This window comes from Vicia villosa, linkage group LG2, assembly GCF_029867415.1.
Source record: "Vicia villosa cultivar HV-30 ecotype Madison, WI linkage group LG2, Vvil1.0, whole genome shotgun sequence".
NCBI classification, from domain to species: Eukaryota; Viridiplantae; Streptophyta; class Magnoliopsida; order Fabales; family Fabaceae; genus Vicia; species Vicia villosa.
Window position 1 is genome coordinate 218,759,743 of NC_081181.1, and position 18,634 is coordinate 218,778,376.

Sequence of the window (18,634 nt, forward strand, 5' to 3'; positions counted from 1 at the left end):
TTTGGTATAATGTCAACTGATGTATACTAGTATAAACCATTCAAATGAGAATTGTCTTAGTTGTTTTGGTAAAGATCAAATGAGCATTGTCTTATCTGTTTTGGTATAATGTCAACTGATGTATACTGGTATAAACCATTCAAATGAGCAATGACTTACTGGTATAAACCATTCAATTTCTAACAGCATTATACTGCTTCAAACATTAACTGGTGTGAAGACATTATACCCAATTTCTAACAATATTATATTGGATCAAACATTAACTAGTGCAAAGACATTATATTCAATTTCTAACAACATTAACTGGTGCAAAGATATTAAACTAACTGAGATGGATTCATATGACTTCAAATTTATCCCATTCAAAATTATTTCATTCAAAGTGATAGCCACTAATACAAATATCAACTTGTTCAAATTTTACAACTTGATACAAACAGATATAACCTAACACAAAATGATTAACTGAACAATTACCCAAAATGTTACAAGTTTATAACACACTAAATACCAACACAGAGACAACAATACAAAACATAATCTTCAAAATTTTTGCCCCTTTCACCATCTTTTTCAATTGAATTTCAAGTTCCACAATCTCTTTCTTCTGCTCCTCATTTGTAACCCTAAGATTTTCGACCTCCATTTTTGCTGCATCAACTTCTTTTGCTAGCTTCTCCAACCTACATTTTTTGCTTCATAAAAAATTAGTCATTCTTATCTACCGCATCTTCATAGGACGAATCAAAAAATCCACATCCAGCTTGTGTAAAACACTGCGAATCAAAATAAATGATACATTTATTACAGTTGACACTACAAAGAAAAGAACATTCAAAATCATTCTTACCTTGAAATGTCGATAACCCCAAAACTATTTTCCAAAAGTTGTAATGATTGATACCCTACGAAGAACAACCATGTATCCACAATGACAAATGTGCTTCCATCACATATTTGAGCTTGTGTATACATTTGAATCAAAACTTGCATAGCTGTTTTGTTTAAATAGGTTCGAATAACGCCCAGAATTCATCACATATGAAACCTTCGATTTCAATGCACAATTTTAGTTGGGAATCATCCAAATCATAAACCCAAATTTGATTTGTGAAGAAAACGAACCAGAATATGTAAACCTTAGGGTGGAAACGAAGAAGATGAAGAATAACTGCAAACTAAATTGCCACGCGTACTAGCTAAACAACGTTTGACCAAAACAGACGGAAAGAATTTCTCTAACACTATTTGAACAATTAAAAGACTACTTTGAAACTTTTAAAAACCAAGGATCAAAATGAACTCTGAAATATATTTAAAGAAAAAAAATATATTTTGCCATTATTTTATAATTTTGTTGTATTCTTAGGAGATGTTGGAGATAGGTTATAGAATTCCAGTTAACAATTTGGTATAAATGCATCTTTGCTGTCAATATTTAATGAAGATACATTGTTATTTTTTCTATGAGTATAGTACCTTAATTTTATGAACCATACATATTTTTATCATATTATTATTGATTTAATGTAGAGAGATTATCATTTTTTGGGAAAATTTCTTTGGCCACCTCCCTATGGGGGTCACCCCCAGCGAAAATACCAAAATACCCCTGCTTCGGAAGTTCATTTCCGAAAGCGTTTTTTTTTTTAAAAATTGACTTATTTCGGAAGTTCATTTCCAAAAACATTATTTCGGAAGTGAACTTCCGAAATACTGCGATTTCTGCAGATTTATCAAAACACTCCCCCTCCCCCAATCATTTACCCTAAATCAAAACAAAAAGTGGCAAAGGCGAAAATTTGTGCAAACAGAATTCCAAAGCTGCATCAAGGCTCCAATCACACTGCTAAACAACATTCAAAAGCCCTCAATCCTAACACTTTGTAAGTTTTGAAATTTTTAGATCTATTATTGAAATGCATGTTATTTAGGGTTTTAATTGCATAAATGATATATGGTTAGGTTGTTAGTAGTATTTAGGTTGTTTAGAAGCATTTTGATTTGGTTTGAAGTTTGGTTTAGGGGTCTGCCATGGAAGTTGCAGAAAAGTGCATCGCAGGGGTGTTTCGGAAGTTCATTTCCGAAAACACCTCCCTCCCAGTTTTCGGAAATGAACTTCCGAATTGTATCAGAAATTCAAATTTTTTTTGTTTTTTATTTTGTCTCGCATATTAATCGATTTCAACTGTTTACAGGAACATGTCAGACAACCAACAAGCACGCAGGACTGCGTCTTCTAAAGAGGGCGCTAAGGGAAGAAAGGGTTCTTCAAAGAAGGAGGTGAAAGAGGTGAAGGAGGTGAAGGAGGTGAAGGAGAAGAAGAAGCTTTTGACTGGTTCTGCTTCTCGTCCCCTGGGAGTCCATGGCTCGGACGCGCAGGCTCAGCCTTCAGGCGTGATCAACGCTGATGGTTCTGATACTGAGTGGGATGAAGATTGGTATAATTATCTTCATTCGGAGGAGTTCGCTCGTCGAGAAGAATAACGTGTTTTTATTTTGTTTGATGTGTATTTTGTAACGCTCGTCGGGAAGAATAACATGTTTTTGTTTTGTTTGACGTGTTTTGTTTTGTTTTGTTCGGATTTCGGATTGTATCGCACAATGTTTTTGTATTGGATTTATCATGTTAATAAAAATACGTACTACAGTAAGTAACAAATGACGGAGGAGGTGTAACCGGGGCCGGAATATATGACGGAGGAGGTGGATGTCCGGAGGAAGAAGAACCGGAGGTACGTCCACCGCGAGACAAAGGAGCCAATCATTGTAAGCTATAGTTTATCATTATCATCTGGGGACGTCATTTCTAAAAAATCAAGATTAAAAATAATAAGATTTTCACTTTTAAATATTTTAAAAACTTCTTCAATTTAATCTTAAACTTACAAAAATACTATTTTTAATTTTAAAAATAATTATTTTGTTTAAGTAAGAAAAATCTAAATCCCCAAAATTGGGACCAAAAAAATCGACTGAAGGTAGAAAACTAGAAATGCAAAGAAACGCAGACGAATTACATGAGAAGAAATTATTCCAAATCAGTCCCCACAAATTTATATCGTTAATTACGGACGAGAGAAATCTCCAAAATTCAACCGAACCAGAAGAACCAGAAAAAGATGATAGAACAACAAAGCTTTCTCCATTAACATGCATCCCTTAACTCTCCCTTCTAACATGTTACTTTCTCTTTCTCCAATTTATCGATTTCTTCAAACATCTTCATGCCTCCATTACCAAATCCAAACCACTTGTTCAATTTCCATACCTAGATGCAGAATCAACCCTAGCATCTTCACAAATAGAAATCAGCATGCGTGTAAAGGAAGAGGTAGCAATAGAATTACTGTAATTGTAAAAGCAAAGCGCGGCGAGTCTCCGTATGAGGTTCTGGGATTGTCTCCTTCCGCATCTGTGGTTGAAATCAAGAAAGCGTATCGGAAACTCGCTCTCAAGTATCATCCTGATGTTAATAAAGAGGTAATTGCTATTATTTCAATCTCTTTGTTGTGTACTGTGTTGAATTTTATCTATTCATGATTGTTGCTGGACATTTATTGTGTTAGAGATAGTTTATTGAAAGTTAAGTGCAAATCCAATTCTATTGTTTGAAAATTTTAGAACAGAATAAAACAAGTTTTTCATTTTGTCCAAATTGTAGGGGAAGAAATATGGTGGTAAGTGATAGAATGAAATGAAATCCATGTCATGGCACTCCATTCCGCTCCACTCCATCCGATTTTAAATGATCTGAATAATGAAATACCACTCCATTCCATTTCATACGGCACCACTCCATCCAATTCCATCGATCCAAACAAGTCAATGTATTTTTTTCTTGTTGGGATATTATGATAGAAATTTTACCTATAGGCAATGAATTAATGAAAAGAAAACAGGAATGATAGAACAATCCTATGCAGAATTTGTCGAAAACAATTGTTTATATTATTAATACATAATTAACACACACCGTCAGAGAATGTTTCGAGAATTAGTGATAGAATAGATATAAAGCCATTCCTATCCATGAAACTCGTGAGTATTGGTTTCTCCTTTTTAACAATTTGAGAGCTTGGTCTCTCCCACCTAAAACCATTTAAAAACTATCTCATAATCAGTTTCTTCTTACCTTTCTCGATTAATTCCTAATATTAAACACTATAACTGACATAATAACTTTCCAAACCTGCCGTTATAAGAAGTCGAACATATTATAGTTTTAAATGATGTAGCAACGTATTGTTTGAAAATTAAAGATTTCATGGTTGCATACTCTGTTGGTTTTCGTTGTTGTTGTTGCAATATGGTCCCCATGAAATTTTGCTGGTTTGCACAAACTATATTTTCAATTATTGTATAACAGTTAACTTTTAGAAGATACAAATACTTGGTACTTATTTTTGCATTTTAAAGTGTACTCTCGCAGAAGAATGCACAGGAGAAATTTTTGAGGATAAAACATGCATACAATACGTTGCTAAATTCTCCACGCAGAAAGTATGATTCGGGAAATCGTGGTTCTAATTCTTCTCAAAGAAACCAAAGTTGGAATCCACAAGCTGAAGAAGAGTTTTATGGATTAGGTAAAGGTTTATAATAATTTGCAGTCTTGTTTGGAGATCTATCTACAAACTTCAATTTGAATACTTTTTCAATTTCGTTATTGCATTAGCATCTGTTGAAGAATACATTTTCAATTCTTCAATTTTGTTATTGCATTAGCATCTGTTAAAAAAATACATTTTTGACTTTCCTCAATTTAGCAACATTTTTAGAAGAAAAAAAAAATCTTATGTTAATATCTTACTGCTGCAGGTAATTTTTTGAGAGATGTTGAAATAACAATAGGTAGTTATATATACTCTCTGATAGACATCATGTGACCAAACCAGCAATACGATTAGCCTGCATTTCATTACAAATTTTATCTGGGGAAAGGGATGTCTCTAATGTTACAACTTAGTTTTATATTTCATTTCATGTGTGGTTTGAGTTCTGATGATTTCGTTATTACAGGAGACTTCTTTAAGGATCTTCAAGAAGAATTCAAGAACTGGGAAGCCAGTGCGGCTTCACAAGGAAAACCAAAGAGTCTATGGGAGGAATTGTCGGTGAGATTTCCTGTTAACATTTGTATTTGTTTCTAATTGTTTGTGGTTTGTTGACAATGTATAATCCTTTATTATCACCATAGATTTCCAAGAAAAGCCTTAGTATTCAACAAGGAATCATGATTTCTTAAATTTTAACTTACAGGAAATAGGAGAAGAGTTTGTGGAGTTCCTTGAGAAAGAACTCAATATAGTTGATCCAAATGACAATCCTCAAGAAGGAAATCCATCTAATTTATATGGCACAGAGACACCAAATAACAGGAGTCAAGGGGAAGCTCGCAAGGAAAACAAAAGCGTTGAGGATAACCTTGATGAAGTAGAAGCTGCTCTTGCTCAGTTAAAAAAGGAGTTAGGTTTATAGAAGAAAAAAATGATAGTTGGTTGAAGCTCAGATGCCAATTTATTGCCTCTCATTCATTTATTATCTCTTGGTGGCTCCTGCTAGCAAAATTGAGGAGTAAATATGTAACTTAGTCATTGAAATTGTAGGAATGCATCAATAGTCTTCTATATCACACATACTATTCATCTGATACCACGTGCGAGTGTCTTCAGTTATGTGGATGAAATAGCTATTTTCAGACAGTATATGGCTAATGGTCGGACTTTCCAACTCTGTCACACTCTTAATCATGCGTGCTGACTTCTTAGCCAAGCTTAGAGCATGGTCTATTGTGGATCATCCGGCTAGGCTCTATCTGTTTCTTGCACAGATAATAAGAGTGTTAGTTACTCTTGTGGTCAGTAGTTTTCTTTCTTACATTTTTTTTCTTTGTTTTCTCATGTAAACAAAAAGAAAATAGTCTTCACATATCAATATTTCAAAATGATCTTTTGTTATGTAAAATGTTAGTCGATGAGTTGGGTTAGTGGGAAAGGTGTGTAGGAGAAGAAAAAATGTTAGATCTAGCCGTAATTGAGGGGGAAATGACGGTAGTGGAAGTATGGTGAAATTAGCTAGTTACTTTGGGAGATCCTTAGGCTACTTGAATTGTATAGACTATCAATCTCCATTGTGTTATGCATTTTTCTTGTACTAAATAATGTAATTCTCAATATTACAATGTTCTCTACCATATTAGTATTTTACTTTACTTTCATATCCTGTTTTACCAAGTTGAATACTATCAAATGATATCCAGAGCCTTGTTACGATCTCCAGAGCCTAAATAGATATAAACCTCAAAAGTTGAGGTAAAGGTTCCAAACTTCTACCAAGAACTGAGAAAAGATGAGCATAGTGACCGTCATCCTTTACTACTTCGTCTAAATAGTCGGAGATTCTAACTAAGCAGACCGGAGAACCATGGGAGGAGCCTAAACAAGGGGAGAAAGATTTGTTATCAAAGGGGGTGCCAATATAAATGTTATGGGTTGCATCACATAAGACCTAACCAATGGAAAAGGGGCGTGGCAATCCGGCCCAATGCATGAAAATTCAAATTTAAACCCTAATAACCTTTCGGCAAGTGTATCGATAACGTCAAAGCAATAATAAAAGATTCTTTTCCACGAGGACTCGATTTAAAAAAAAATAATTGAGAAATTTAGTAATTAAACAGAGTGGGGTTCGTTGATAAGCGATTCTAAACAAGGATTGAAAAGGAGGTAATTTAAGATTGCATTAGAGCTATTTATCGAATCCCTTTATTTTTACCTGTTGATGAACTATGTACCTTTTGAGTTTGAATCCTATTATTATCTCACTACATATTAACATAACTAGTACATCCAATTCTTTGGTGCGTAGCTCACTAATTTATACGATAATTCCATAATTTTTTAGGTCAATTCAAAGACAAATTAGGCGTTGTCTTTGTGTTAATTCATAAGCAATAACTTTTAAATTCTTATTCCTAATTCATTAAAAAGTTGAATAAATTTTCTAGCTCAAATAATTAGAATAACGATAAAAAATTCGTAATTATCGAGATCAATTCATACACATGTAAGCGACTAAAAACATTAAACACAAGAATAATTTAAATAATATAATAATATTGAAAGTATTTAACAAATCTCAAATAGACATATGATCCAACATAGTAAAAACAAGGTTCATCTCAAAAAGCTCTAATCTAGAGAAACTTAGATACTCATTGATAAATTAATAAATACCATGAGTGGAGAAGCATTCATCATCAAAATATATGGAAAAATTGCTCTCTAATGACTCCAATGTGCTCCAAAATCGCTAGTTGAATGACCTTAGCCGCCACTTGCTCCTCAAAACTCAAAACCCTCTAAAAAGTGGCCAAAATTTCATTTAAATAGCAAAATTCACAATCCGAACAAGCTTCCTCCAATAATAACAACATCTGCTCCATTAAATTACTCATGAGAAGGAATATCAAAATTGCTACCATTCCACAAATTAGAGTTTGTAACAGCCACATTTTTTCGATCATGATAAACATGTATTTTACCCTCCATGAGAGCAAAATGCAGTGAGATGCAATGAATGAATTATAGTGGATAATGATAAAAGTAATGCATGCAGATTTATAATGATATGCAAGAAAAATGCAAGAGGGTAACGAGACAAAGCTCTCAAATCCCCCAACAGACACTGTAGTGGATATGATGCAGATTTATATGATGCATGATAGTGGCGGTTGATCTTCACATACTAGAAGATTCTTGTAGTGGATATGAATGCATTTTTGGAGAGATGAAACAACAAAAATGTAGAAATGTAGTTAAACTTATGTAAACCATAAACATGCTCTCATATTTGTATTTCTACCAACCTTATTAAAATATGTTTTAGGACAAAAGTGAAAAATATAAGATATAAAAAATCACAACCATTAACATCTACAATATTATGCACACAAGAAGCATCAATATTTGAACCCCTTCATCAAAGAAAAAAATTCATATAACAAGGTTTCGTCTGTTATTGCAAACTGTGTAGTAGTGATCACTGGCCACAAAAAATAAAACTATCTAATAGCAAACATCAAGATGCTGCTACATAAAATATTATTCCAGAACTTTTGTACCAATTCTCCAAGTACTAAAAAAACCAAGTCTAGCACAATCACCAAAAATTGTGACTTATTTGCAACTTAAAACCTATCTCCGAAACGGAAGAAAAACGCGCCAGTTCCTGAGTTATAATCAATGGCATATTCTGCTCTGGCATTACCAATCATGGCACCAACACCATAAGATGAACCCCGACCCAATCGCCTATAGACTTCTGAAGGATTCCCCATGACATCCTTTGAACTCCCTAGATCATTGCCATGCTCAACGAAGCCAAACACATTCACGCCTTTAACAGGTACCCGTAACTCAGCTGCAACCTGTGGAAAGAAAAAGAAATCAGTTGTTTCCCTGAGTATCGGGCTGGTTTGGTCCCGGTTATACTGCAGTCTGGTTGAACCAAAACCAATGTCCGTTTTTTAAAACATTGGTCTGAATAGCACACGGATGATAAAAATAAGTTGAAACATAATCATGACGAAGAATCATAAAATGAGTCTAGTGATTCCTACCTCCAGCATGTTTCTGGAAACACCAAGCTCGCCCATGCTGTAACCCCTTACAGAATAAGGGCCACCGAGAGCAAAAGCATCATAACTTGGAAGATCTCCAAAACAACCACCATGACGGCCGTGGAGGACTAGCACTGGTGGTGGTGATTTACTAGCTCCTTCCTCCACAGACATCAACTGGAAAAATCGTGTCACAGTTAGCAGGTAGCGATTGAAGAATGGGGACTTAGTGCCAATCCCTAGGCCTTGATCCACCTGTAATTTTCACAAGTGAAAGATGTATAATCAGAAAGCATTGACATATCATACTTCAAGAGTTTAAAATACAAAACATCAATTTCTTGTCCTCTAAGCAAGGTTTTATCCTTTAACAACGCGTTCAGTTAACCTCAAAACATCAGATACACTAAAATGCCATTTAGGATGAGATAGTCACCTGAAACATATTTCTCATTCCAACTAGAGCTCCATTCACAAAACGTGTGTTATCACGAGTGATGTTTGCCTGTAAAAATGCCATGCGATCAACGCCAGTGCCACTGAGGCTGGTAGGAGGTCCATTTAGTAAAAATGAACCATCAGGTAATACTCTTGGAGCTTCTGCAATGATCTTGCAATTCTCATCACGAGTTGTTATCTCTTCCATTACAAGTCCATAAGTGAATTTACTCTGCGGCGTGAAACTCTGCGTGGCACACAACAAAAAATTAAGATAAAAAAACACACTACATTAACCTAAATAGCCATTCCAAGGTTTATGTGTTCATGTAATGATAAAGAACAAACAAACTTGCCTCTGTAATATTAGCTTTGACACCAGCACGGTCAATCCATACTGATGGCAGTTCATCCATCCCAGGCCCCGCAATGAATGTCGGACTAATCTTTCTGCTATTGAAACAGTTTACTCGGAGAGTACGGTTTCGTTGATCATCTAGACCATCCCAATAGGGATGTGTGTACTCTAGCTTAAATGCAAGATCATCCTAGGAAAAAACATGAAGGACATTTTCATACACCAATCTCACAATATCTACAAAACACAAAACTATTCTCAAAATAAAATGCACAAACTCAACAAACTAACTCAAGAGTACCGGAGGGTTGAGGAAGTTGCTGGTGGTTATAGTGCCACTAACAGATCTATTCAGTCCTTTAATATTCCGATGGTCAAAAGTAATAGTCCCGCCGGGTTGAAGTGATGCCTAAACAGAAATCAAACAACAAACAATCAGATTAATCGAGCAGACAAAATCCGTCGGTTTTTAAAGAAAACTGATATTTAATTTGACAGTAAAATACCAAAGTTGGATATCCATCTTTTCCAGGGACAATACTCCATTCAGTACTGACTTCAGCCGCCTTCTGTTCCATCTCTTGTAACTTAACTTCAACAACAATGTCTCCCTCTCTACTCTCACCAGGCCGCGGATTAACCTCGATATTCGAAAACAATGAAAGCGAATTTATGTTTCTCAAAGCTTGCTTCCCTGCTTCAATATTGAAGGTGTTACCTGGGAGCAGCTGTTAATCCAACACAAACATCCATCACAAGTAGTAAGGATAAAAAATGAATCACAAAACAGATAAAATATCATGATACATAACTATGTAGTGTATATTATTGTACCTTTTTCGGAATCTCTCTCGTTATGATAGGGATTTGAGTGTTGCCTTCAACAACATTGCCAAGCTTATCCAGGAACTGAATAGTCAATTCACTGATATCCCCTTCCGCAACCTCGCAAACAACCTCTTTTGTATTGAGATTTCCAAAATTAACCACCTGAGCACAAGCATAGCCCTGATCATGGTACCAACTCTGAACTTTATCCCTTATCTTCTGCAACAACCTAGCACTCAAAGCCTTATGTTCGTTCATCATCTCCATAATCTCCATATCCACTGCCTTAGGTAACATACAAGGCCTTGCCTTGTTAATTCTCTTCTCGTACTCCCTCTCTTGATTCAAATAGGTTCTTAACTTCTCCTTTTCAGTCATATCAGGATCCAATTCAATACCCTTAGACGTCGGCAACATACCGACACTTATACAACGAAACGATTCAGCGCGTTTCCAAGTACTCTCGTTAAACAAAATCGTAATTCCCACAGTTCCATCCGGATTGGTTTTTCCTTCAAGATCAACGTTCTCAAACATTCCACTCATTGCCAAACCATCTAATTCCTTACTAAGCTGTGCCTTAGTGTATACTCCGCCAGGAGAAATATTAAGCATCTCCCTGAATGCATCGTCGGAATTCAGTTTTACTTTTCGCTGCCGATCAAAGAATGTAATATCGGAAACCTTGTACTTCTTCAACGCGTTGAGTTTGTATAACGGAATCACAATATTAACTGGCAAGCCATGAGAATCAAACTCATCGGACGGAGGTTCATCCGCATTTGCTCGTGGCGGAGTGAAAAACCGAGACCAGAATCCTCCGTTTCCATCTCCACCATGAAACCACCATCCTCCGCCACCTCCGCCATTACTTCCACCGATAATTCCTCCGCCATCACCAGCACCACCACCGGTAGTTGGTTTAAAGCGAAGCACAGCGGAAGTTGCTGTAGAAACAGCAATGGTGGTGGAAATGGCTTTGAAGACACTGCGACCGTTAGGGAGATGTGTGCGAGAGTTACATTTTGGAAGAGACTGTTTGTTCTTGTTGTTGTTAGCGGACAAGACAGGGCCAATGTTGCCTTTGGAGGGAGCAAGAGAAGACATTGTTGTTGGCTACAGTTGAGAAGGTGACCTCTACAAGAAAGCAACAGATAACAGAAAGAAAAACATAAGAAAAGGGTTTTAGATGGGTTTTGGTTTTGCAAAATCAAATAGTATTTATATTGTTTTTTCTACTACTACAATGCTGCAATGCTATTGGTTGTTGGTTTCAACTAGGTTCATGCACTTTTGCAATTTTGTACATCATGTTTTTCATTTGCATTTACTAATTAATTACATTTTATCATTTATATATTATTTAGTATTTTTAATACAAAAAATTAAGTATGAAATGTCACAAATTTGATAACGAATTTACATTTATCAGCGCTAATAACTTACATAAATCTAATAATAATAGTCATGGCGATCAATCACACTGTTATAACGGTTTTTAAAAATTATATTTGATTTTATCAAATAATAACTATAATATCGTTAGTCATATCGTTATAACGGTTTTCTATAAGTATATTTGATTTTTAAAGAATGGCGTAAAATGTGTTTGTTGCATATTCCTTTTTAACAATGTTAAATATAGAAAAATAAAAAAGTTAATATAAGAGTAAATAAATATCTAAATTAATTTTTTATTTTGTTATAACGGTTTTTTAAAATTATATTTGATTTTATTGAATAATAACTATAATATTGATAGTTATATCGTTATAACGGTTTTTTATAAGTATATTTGATTTTTATCAAAGAATGGTGTAAAATGTGTTTGTTGCATATTCCTTTTTAACAATGTTAAATATGGAAAAATAAAAAAGTTAATATAAGAGTAAATAAATATCTAAATTAATTTTTTATACGTTATAACGGTTTTTTAAAATTATATTTATTTTATCGAATAATAATATAATATCGATAGTTATATCGTTATAACGGTTTTTTATGAGTATATTTGATTTTTATCAAAGAATGGTGTAAAATGTGTTTGTTGCATATTCCTTTTTAACAATGCTAAATATGGAAGAATATAAAAAGTTAATATAAGAGTAAATAAATATCTAAATTAATTTTTTTAAAATATTTTTCTAGATGTGGATCAAAATTAATTATGTCTTCATCCAATGCATGAATATGAATAGAAGAATTAAAAATTCAAACAACAATAAAAAATAATGAATTGAAATTCAATTTCAAAAACACTAATTAGTCCTTCAATTTCAAAAACACTAATTAGCGGGACTAAGAAGTTAATGCTAGACTAAATAATTGGTATGGATCAAAATAATTTTTAGAATTTAATTGATATACACCGACGATGAAAATGAATTTTACTTCGTCAATTAATTTTAATTGTCAAGTTTTTATAACTGTTTGAGTTTTTACTTTAATCACATTTAAAATATTACTTAAGAATAGTTGTGATGTACTAATCGTGTAAAAAAAATTATATAGACACTACTACTCCCTAGCTTTTAATGCAACCTAACAAATTTTAAAAATATTTTCATGGATCAAAGTAGAGTAAATTTTAATTTTCATAACCAAATAAACGTATGAGTTTAAATTATCAAGGGCTTTATGCTTGTTATCCATAGATCATACAAACATTTATCCATCTCTTGATTCCAAGTTGAGTTCATATAAATACTTATATTATATGTTTTGTGAATGAAAATGTGATTAACAAAATTAATTTTCAAAGTACTGTACACTATTACAAATCTTTTTCTTTAATTGAAATGTACATAACAAACCAGACAGTGATGTGCATCAAGTAATTAATGTTAGGATATGAAATTTACCTTAGTTTTCAACATTATATGAAAATTGAACCGTGGTGACGATTCAGTGCATGTGCTTCCACTATGAAATGATCCCGTGATGTTCTTTAGAATAACCAAAACTTGAACTATTTGGGATGGTGGTGGTTAAGGAGAGGTTGCTGAAAATGAATTGGTGTTTTAAACAATTTTGATGAATTAGTAGCGGTTGTGAGATAGTGTACTAATTCAATTTACCAGGGTAACTGAATAACTACCCTCATTATTTTATTTATTTTTTAGAACTTAATCGGACTACACCGACGGTGTAAAGTAGTTTTACACCGTCAGTGAATTATAATCGTCAGATTTTAAGTTATATTTGACTTTTATTTTAATTATATATAAAATAATAATTATGAATGATTGTAATGGAATGACAGTATAAAACTTTTTACACTGATAGTGTATAACCATCGATCCTTTTTTTTAATGTAGTTTTCTAGAGTAATTGACCTACATCAATTTTTTAAATTCTTCCCTCCAAAAAATTTCTCTACTCCCTTTCAAACACAACTTAAAGAGTTAGAATAAATCAAAATAATGGAAAGTTTTGAGAGGTGAGAACTTTGAGAATTTATTTTTCTTTGAAATATAATTTTTTCCTGTTTGCAAGGGGTTTCACTCATAAAGAAGGTGTCGACTTCAAAGATGTATTTTCTCCTATTATGAAGCATAGGTCCATTCAAATGTTCCTTGCCATGGTGGCATAGTTCGACCTTGAACTGGAACAGATGGATGTGAAGACTGTGTTCTTGTATAGTGATCTAGATGAAACAATCATGATGAGGCAACCTGAAGGGTATGTCGAAAAGAGGAAGGAAGAATATGTGTTAAAACTAGTACTCTCTTTTTGTAAGAAACACTATCTTATAAAAAATTAATTATTATTATTTTAATTGTGATACTAGACTTATATTCTAATGTATTATTCTGTTGCAAAAAAAAACGAAGTTTATAGCTGATTTAACATATAGTAGAAGGTTCCGTAGGTACATCTACAAAACATTCTGGCGTTAAGACGTTCCAGAGCTGTATCTACGGAACATTTTCTGAACTGAATTAATTTGAATTTTTCCAAACATTTACCATTATAAACCACCTCTGTAGATGCACCTCCGTAAAAATTTAAATTTGGGCAAAAAATGTACTTTTTGATGTAAATCTACGGAAGCAGGGGACATAAATGAAATTTTGTTAGGTGTCTACGAGTATCAAGAGGTGGATTGAGATATTCTCACTCAAAAATGAAACTTTAAAGGTTCATAAATGTTTTAAGGAGTGAATTAATTGCCATGACGATTTCAATGTTTGAACAAGGTAAATTTTGACGTTATTGCACTTTTTTTTTTTTTTTTAAAAAGCACGAGTTTGTCTCGATAATATGAAAAATTCTTAGGTGGACACAGACCTAAGAAATTGTTTTACACACAACCAATCACATAATTTTAATTAATTAAAAAATAAATTAAGAATTTTCTCTCTCCTTCATAATCTCAACCACCCCATGAATCCAATTAAAAATAAAATTAAAATAAAAATAAATTAAAAATTACTCTATTCTTATTGGTTGTGCCTAGGAATATAGATTTATGGTCGTGTCCATGCAAGAATTGCTCCGATAATATTATTAGACAAAATAAGTTGGAGCAGTTTTAAGTGCCACACTTTTAAAATATTAAAAATAATATCATTTAAATAAATATAGAAGATATGAATTTACGCTACAAAAATAATTTTAAGATTTTATTGAGTATGAGAAAAATACTATTAAAAAGAGAAAAATTTTACCTCATACTTGGACAATTATTCTCCTACTCTATAATTTATATAATTTGACTAAAATATCATTAAATAAATGATTTATGTTTGAAAATAAGTCACATTTCAAACAAATTTTGGTAAGTTATCAGGAAAATTTAAAACAAAATGAGTTTATTCGACATAGTAAAAAATGATCTAAAGTGATCACCTGTTGCCTAAGAACTAGAACATTACTTTAGACGACACTTTTAAATCGTTGTCTAAAGTAAAAATTGTGAACCGGTTAATTACTACACCACTTTTAGCCACGTTTTTAAACCGTTGCCTAAGTCTAAATTTTGAAGAACATTAAATCTCTAAAACACTTTAATTAAATTGTCTGAGGAGTAATTTGAAAACTACCTGAACACCTTAATTAAGTTATCCAGTGAATAATTTAAAAACTAATGTTAAACACCTTTTTGCCCCCTCCATTTGGGCTGAATCCCAAAAATAATTCAGTAAAAAAACACAGATTCCATCCCTGTAATATGAAGATTTCCACATTTTAAACCTTTAGTGAATTTGGTGATTTAACTTGCTGAGTTGTCATTTTCATGTAAGCATTTTGAGTATGCCCCTTGCTTAGGTGTAATTTATTCAAATTATTTTTATTATTGAATCCAATTAACATAATTTATTTAAATCCTTTATGTAATTAAAATCAAATGCCATGCATGCACACTCATTTACCCCCCCGAAAACCTAATTTAGAAAACACAAGTTTATTCTTCGTCGCTGAAGATTCTTCTCCGTCACCTCTTCCAAGCTAACGAATCCACAATTGTCAAGTTGTTGAAGCTTTGTTAGGTACGTTATTCTCTAATTTCACTTAGGTTAACATCGTTTTTCATGAATCCTAAAATGTATTTTCCATTTGTAGGAATGATGCTATTCACTGTAAGCTTTCACCATGACGGTCAGTTTGTACGTGATAGAATCGTTTTTTACAGAGGAGGAACTGGAACTATTGTTAGAGGGCAAGATTCAGACACCTGATCATATACGAAGCTATGAGCTTAGTTCTCGAATGTGGTTTCGACTGTAAAGGAATCCGAATGTGGAGGAAAATAAAAGGTATTGATGAAAACTTCTTTCATGTCACTGATGATGTTCATGTTACAGCAATTGCAAATCATGCTATTATGAATAATGTCGAGGGACATATTTGTCTTGAGCATTTTGTTGGTGACAACATAAAGAGGGTTGAGATTCCGAATATAGTTGGTCATATATGAAGCTATGAGTTTAGTTCTCTAATGTGGTTTCGACTGTAGTGGAATCCGAATGTGAAGGAAAATAGAAGGTATTGATGAAAACTTCTTTCACATCAATGATGATGTTCATGTTACAACAATTGCAAATCATGCTATTATGAAAAATATCGAGGGACATATTTATCTTGAGCATTTTGTTGGTGACAACACAAAGAGGGCTGAGATTTCGAATATAGTTGAAGTTAATGTTGGCGAAACGAGTGAAGATGAAGAATCTGTAGGAATAGGATTTGGGGACAACGAGGAAGAAAGAGTGGATGATGACAATGAAGGATTTGTGGTTGTTGAAGTTGAGAAACCGGATGAAAGTAATAGGGTTGAAGTTGGTGGTAAGAAGCTAAGGTACAAGTTAAGAGCTAGGAAAGATAAACCAATTTTAAAGTTTCCAAAAAAAAAATGAAGTTTCGTGTTCCTGCAAGGGTCATGAAAGGCAAACCTAGTTCATCAAAGGTGGTAGAGCAAGATGGAGATTATGAAAGTGAAGAGCTTGGCAATTCTGATCCGGATGCTAGTGACAACGAAAAGATGCGTAAGTATGAGAAGTTTAGAACACTTTAATTAAGTTATCTGATGAACAATTTAAAATAACTTATTACCAATTTACCCGATGAACATATATATCTACCGGAATGTTTTATTTTAATTTATTTGGTAAACTAATATAGGAGTACAAAATTTATCATTTTAAAAAATTTAATTTTATATATATATATATATATATATATATATATAATGGTATAGTTAGAAAAGTTTTGATAAATATTGGAGTATAGGAATAATGGTAGAGGTATAGTGTAAAGTATGAAAATTTTACCCCATACCCCAACAATTAAGGAAGGCAAAAAAATCCGTATCCGCAGATAAAATCTATCACAGATACGGGGCGGATAGCTTAATAGATATCCACAGATATAATAAAAGAATATTTAAATATCTGTTTATTAATGGATGTGTATACAAGTTTAATATTACCCGTATCCGCGGATATGCATATCCGTTAATAAATTATAAAAATTATTTATATATTAATTGTTCTCATCCTCTAAAAATCTAAGCTGCTCATTTTTTTTTAATTTTCTTTTAAAAAAATATTTATATTTCATACAAATCCTTTTGACAATTTCATATTTAGCCGCCTTTTATATTCTATACCTCCCTTCAACGATCCTTCTATATTTATGCCTTGGCGAAAATGAAGAAAATTAATATGATGAATTTTTGTTGTTAAAATAATAGAGATTTGTATGGATGTTATGTGAAAATAACTTATGTCTTTAAAAGAGGCTGAAAATATTTTTTAAAACATAATTTTAGAAAAAAAATATTATCCATGGATATTTGTAAATATCAGCGGATATCTTAAAACCCGCGGATTATCCGTTTAACAGATACCTGCATGGATATGGGGCGAATATGGATATCATATTTATACAACGGAGCGGATACAGAAATCATATTATCTGTCTCCATGAATATTCATTTACATCCCTACCAACAATCATTCTCCTATCCCTACAATTCATTCAATTTGACTAAAATATCCTTAAATAAGTAATTTAAGTTAGAAAAAATTACATTTAAAAAACTTACAATTCATTCAATTTCAAAAAAAGAATTTAGGCAACACAAAAAAGTGTTGCCTAAAGTTCCTGCCTACACTACAACTAGGGGTGGCAAACGGGCATGCCCACCCCATTTAGGTCCGCCCCGCAAAAGCCCGCGAAAAAATGGGGTGGGGCGGGGCGGGCATATTTGATTGTGCGGGCCTAAAACCTTACCCCGCCCCGCAAAAAGTGAGGGCTGGGCGGGGAATGTCCGCGGGCATTAAATATTTTAGGCCTAAAAATAGTAAAAGTGTATGAAAAAGTTAATGCCCGCAAAAGCCCGCAAAAAAACGGTGCGGTGCGGGGCGGGTACATTAAAGGAAGTGGGTCTGCCCCGCGTAAAAGTGCGGGTAAAACAGGCTTTTCCCGCGAGCCGAGCCCGTTTTGCCACCCCTAACTACAACCCACTTTTTACAAAATGCACCACTTTTAGCCAGAGTTTAAAATCGTGCCTAAAGTCTAAAATTTTAAAGAAAAAATTAAACCATCATAACACTTTAATAAAATTGTCTGGTGAGTAGTTTGAAAACAACTGAAACATATTAATTAATTAAATATTCCGATAAGCAATTTGAAAATTACTGAAATACATTAATTAAGTTATTCGATTGAGAAAATTAAAATTTAATTATCGAAATTCCTTTTCTAAGTGTTTCGGTACAGGAAAAATTAAAATAAATTTCTACCAAAATACTTTTGTCAAGTATTCCGGTACATTAAAAAATTAATTATCGAAACTCTTTTATTAAGTGTTCCAGACAAGTAATGTATTAGTAAAAAAATATTAATAATAAATGAGAAGTGTATAATTCTACTATCTT

General features: G+C 33.1%; 2 protein-coding genes across 3 annotated transcripts; one reads left to right on the plus strand and one right to left on the minus strand.

Moving 5' to 3' along the window:
* The first annotated feature begins 2,978 nt into the window (after nt 1-2,978).
* On the plus strand, nt 2,979-5,638 carry LOC131653962 (uncharacterized). Of its 2 annotated transcripts, XM_058924319.1 has the most exons (5): nt 2,979-3,486; nt 4,436-4,592; nt 4,825-4,857; nt 5,026-5,120; nt 5,266-5,638. In XM_058924319.1, exons 1-5 carry the CDS (start codon nt 3,157-3,159, stop codon nt 5,482-5,484), a joined length of 834 nt encoding a protein of 277 aa, XP_058780302.1. In that variant the 5' UTR covers nt 2,979-3,156; the 3' UTR covers nt 5,485-5,638. The 2 variants fall into 2 exon arrangements, with proteins under 2 accessions (XP_058780302.1, XP_058780303.1); XM_058924320.1 differs by lacking the exon at nt 4,825-4,857 and having other exon boundaries at nt 2,987-3,486.
* Nucleotides 5,639-8,142: 2,504 nt separating this feature from the next.
* Nucleotides 8,143-11,357, minus strand: LOC131651361 (protein TOC75, chloroplastic-like). The gene is made up of 7 exons (XM_058921024.1): nt 10,257-11,357; nt 9,929-10,150; nt 9,724-9,831; nt 9,421-9,612; nt 9,063-9,311; nt 8,627-8,881; nt 8,143-8,434 (listed from the first exon to the last, which is right to left on the minus strand). Exons 1-7 carry the CDS (start codon nt 11,355-11,357, stop codon nt 8,195-8,197), a joined length of 2,367 nt encoding a protein of 788 aa, XP_058777007.1. The 3' UTR covers nt 8,143-8,194.
* Between the last annotated feature and the right edge of the window lie 7,277 nt (nt 11,358-18,634).

Excerpts from the sequence above, each read along its gene's own strand:
- LOC131653962 (XM_058924319.1), top strand. The coding sequence starts at position 3,157 with ATGCATCCCTTAACTCTCCCTTCTAACATGTTACTTTCTCTTTCTCCA. Across the intron at positions 3,487-4,435 it reads ATCCTGATGTTAATAAAGAG|AAGAATGCACAGGAGAAATT; the intron begins GTAATTGCTATT and ends GTACTCTCGCAG. Across the intron at positions 4,858-5,025 it reads AGATGTTGAAATAACAATAG|GAGACTTCTTTAAGGATCTT; the intron begins GTAGTTATATAT and ends TCGTTATTACAG.
- LOC131651361 (XM_058921024.1), bottom strand. The coding sequence starts at position 11,357 with ATGTCTTCTCTTGCTCCCTCCAAAGGCAACATTGGCCCTGTCTTGTCC. Across the intron at positions 9,613-9,723 it reads GCAACTTCCTCAACCCTCCG|GATGATCTTGCATTTAAGCT; the intron begins GTACTCTTGAGT and ends GTTTTTTCCTAG. Across the intron at positions 8,882-9,062 it reads GAATGAGAAATATGTTTCAG|GTGGATCAAGGCCTAGGGAT; the intron begins GTGACTATCTCA and ends TGAAAATTACAG.